Below are 2,372 nucleotides of genomic sequence, written 5' to 3' on the forward strand. Positions count from 1 at the left end.
GGTGGTCCCAAGTGAAGGATGGGTAGGTCTTCTTCCTGATTCTGGGCCGGACCGGAGGATATGATGTAAGCTAAATCCAGAGAGGATCTTATTCATCGGGCCCAAAGGGCTAAGCCGGCCTGACTGAGAAGATTGATGGGAGTCCGATCTCCAGACTGAGTGGACCGGGCTTGATGCATGTGATGAGGCTTGAGGGCCTCCAGATGATGGGCTGGTGTCGTGGGTCTGGCCCCAGACCGGGGTGGAGAAATCCAGCGGTCATCAATTACCCCTTTACCCTCTCGTCAGTTATTGTCTGGCGGATGAGGGGGTAAATACCGAGAGTAATAATGACCGCGCCGCCTAAAGGACAAGTCTACTCAGAACATCTCTTCGTCTCTTCATTGTTTCAAATTTCAAATTTCAAATTTCTGCCCCAGCCACTTTCAAGGTACGCTCTTCTCTTTGTCCTTCCATGGATAGCCCAAAACTTCTCGACGTTCTTAGAGTAGAGTCTAATGTCACTCCAAAAATTTCTTCTCTAGGGAATATTTAGATACCCCTCTCTTTCGTATTCGGGCCCCCTACCCGAACGAGAGGATCATTCTTCCTGATCCTCCTCCCTCCGACCTAATCGATCCCCAAAAGGATCTTAGCTTGGTCTTTTTCGCTAAATAGAGGGAGTTTAGCTTAACCTTCCCCTTTTCTCCCTTCTTTACCGAGGTCTTCCGGTACTTCAGGATAACTCCTCGGATGCTAGTTCCCAATTCCATTCTATTCATGTCATCCTTTGAGTCTGTATGTCTGAGCTGGGGGTTCAAACCCACGGTGCATTTATTTGTTTCTTTCTTTCGATTAGTCAGAGCAATCCAGGGTTTTTATTATTTTTCCCCTCGGGGGGGGGGGGGCTTTCAATCTTTTCGGGTCATAAAGACTCAATAAAGGGCTGAATGGAGGGCTTTGCAGTAGTGGAGCTCAAGAAGGAGTCCGGGTTCATCTGGGACCTAGAGCTCTCCTAGGAGGACGTTTCACTGAACTGCAATGATCTGCCCCAGCTGAGCCTTACTGAGCAGGTTGGGTATATTCGACTGACTTCTGTTGAAAAGAAGTATGATGTCGAGAAGTGTATGTTTGTGTCTAATCTTCATGATATTAAAGACGCGGGTACTTTACTCCACTTAGCTGTGTCGTTTTGCCTTTGTAATCTGTGTGGCTTGTTATCTTACTTTGTATTGATTTTGGATCTTTGCAGCTTCCAACGTAAAGATGGACCGGATCAAGCCCCCGAAGAACCTTATACTGTCGTGGGAGAGCATGGACGCTGCACTGGATGCTCTCTTGGTTGGGCAATCTGTGAAGGAGGCCACTGAAAGAGTAGCCGAGGTTATTTCTTCCAGGGTGATTACTCGGCTCCCTCCTCCAGCATCTTCTCAGGCTCCCAGACTGAGTTCCCGACGTAGCAAGTCGTCTCGGCCCTCTAGCCACAGCAGATCGAGCTCAGCTCACCAGTCTTCTCAAGCCCCCCGGCCTCAACGCTCTTCTACTGAGAGGAGGGAAGAGGCTCCGAGAGTTATTTTTGAAGTGGCTGAGGAAACTGGGCTGGCAAGGGCGGACCCTATCCTTCCTCCTGTGGATGCTTCTGCTGTGGGACTTGAGGTCTCCATTACAGAAGAGGGGGCTCCAGGAAAAAGAAAAGAGATTATTCTTATAGACGAAGATGTTCAGGAGGCCCCTAGCGGAGATGCTCCTATTCCTGATGAGGTTGGATCTGGCCTTGCTAGTGATGGAGGTGTCATAGAGAAGGCTGGGGACAAGCGCCCCGCCTCCCCCGAAACGTCTGCCCCAGCTCCTGCTCGGAAGAAATCTAGGGCTTCCAAGGAGTCAGCTCCAGCTCTCCCTCCTCTTGAGAGAAAAAAGGCAGCTCCAGCTCTCCCTCCTCTTGAGAAGAAAAAAGATGTTTCCACGGTGCCCCTGATGTCTGCTTCTGACAACGACATCTTAAACGTGGAGGACATCACTCATTAGTCTCCTGCGAGCGTAGGTACCGAAATCATTAAGGAGCGGATGTTTGGCGGCATCACAGAGGCTTCAAACCCACGCTTGCTTGCCCTTACTGGTCTTCTAGCCAGTTCCACTAGGGAGCAGGCTGCGTTCCGGTCTCGACCTCGGGGGGAGCTGGGAGATACGATCAGGGAGATGCTCCTGATGGTAAGTCGTTTGTTCTGGTTTTTGCTGGTATTCTAATTTTCTTTGTTTCTTTGTTATGATAGCTTTTTCTTTTTGCGCTAGGTGATGGGCCTCTTCATGGAGGTGGACGCTCGTGACCACTTTCTCCGGGAGTCTGTGGATCGCCGGGTTGAGGAGGCCCATTTAGAGGAAAATCTGTCTGCCAC

At 50.2% G+C, this 2,372-nt stretch overlaps 1 protein-coding gene across 1 annotated transcript; it reads left to right on the forward strand.

Moving 5' to 3' along the window:
* The first annotated feature begins 1,245 nt into the window (after positions 1 to 1,245).
* Positions 1,246 to 2,004, forward strand: LOC110601591 (cytochrome c1-like). The gene has a single exon (XM_021738780.1). The coding sequence runs from the start codon at positions 1,246 to 1,248 to the stop codon at positions 2,002 to 2,004; it is 759 nt and encodes a 252-aa protein (XP_021594472.1).
* The last annotated feature ends 368 nt before the right edge of the window (positions 2,005 to 2,372 follow it).

The sequence above is a fragment of the Manihot esculenta genome, chromosome 15, assembly GCF_001659605.2.
Source record: "Manihot esculenta cultivar AM560-2 chromosome 15, M.esculenta_v8, whole genome shotgun sequence".
In the NCBI taxonomy this organism is placed as follows: Eukaryota; Viridiplantae; Streptophyta; class Magnoliopsida; order Malpighiales; family Euphorbiaceae; genus Manihot; species Manihot esculenta.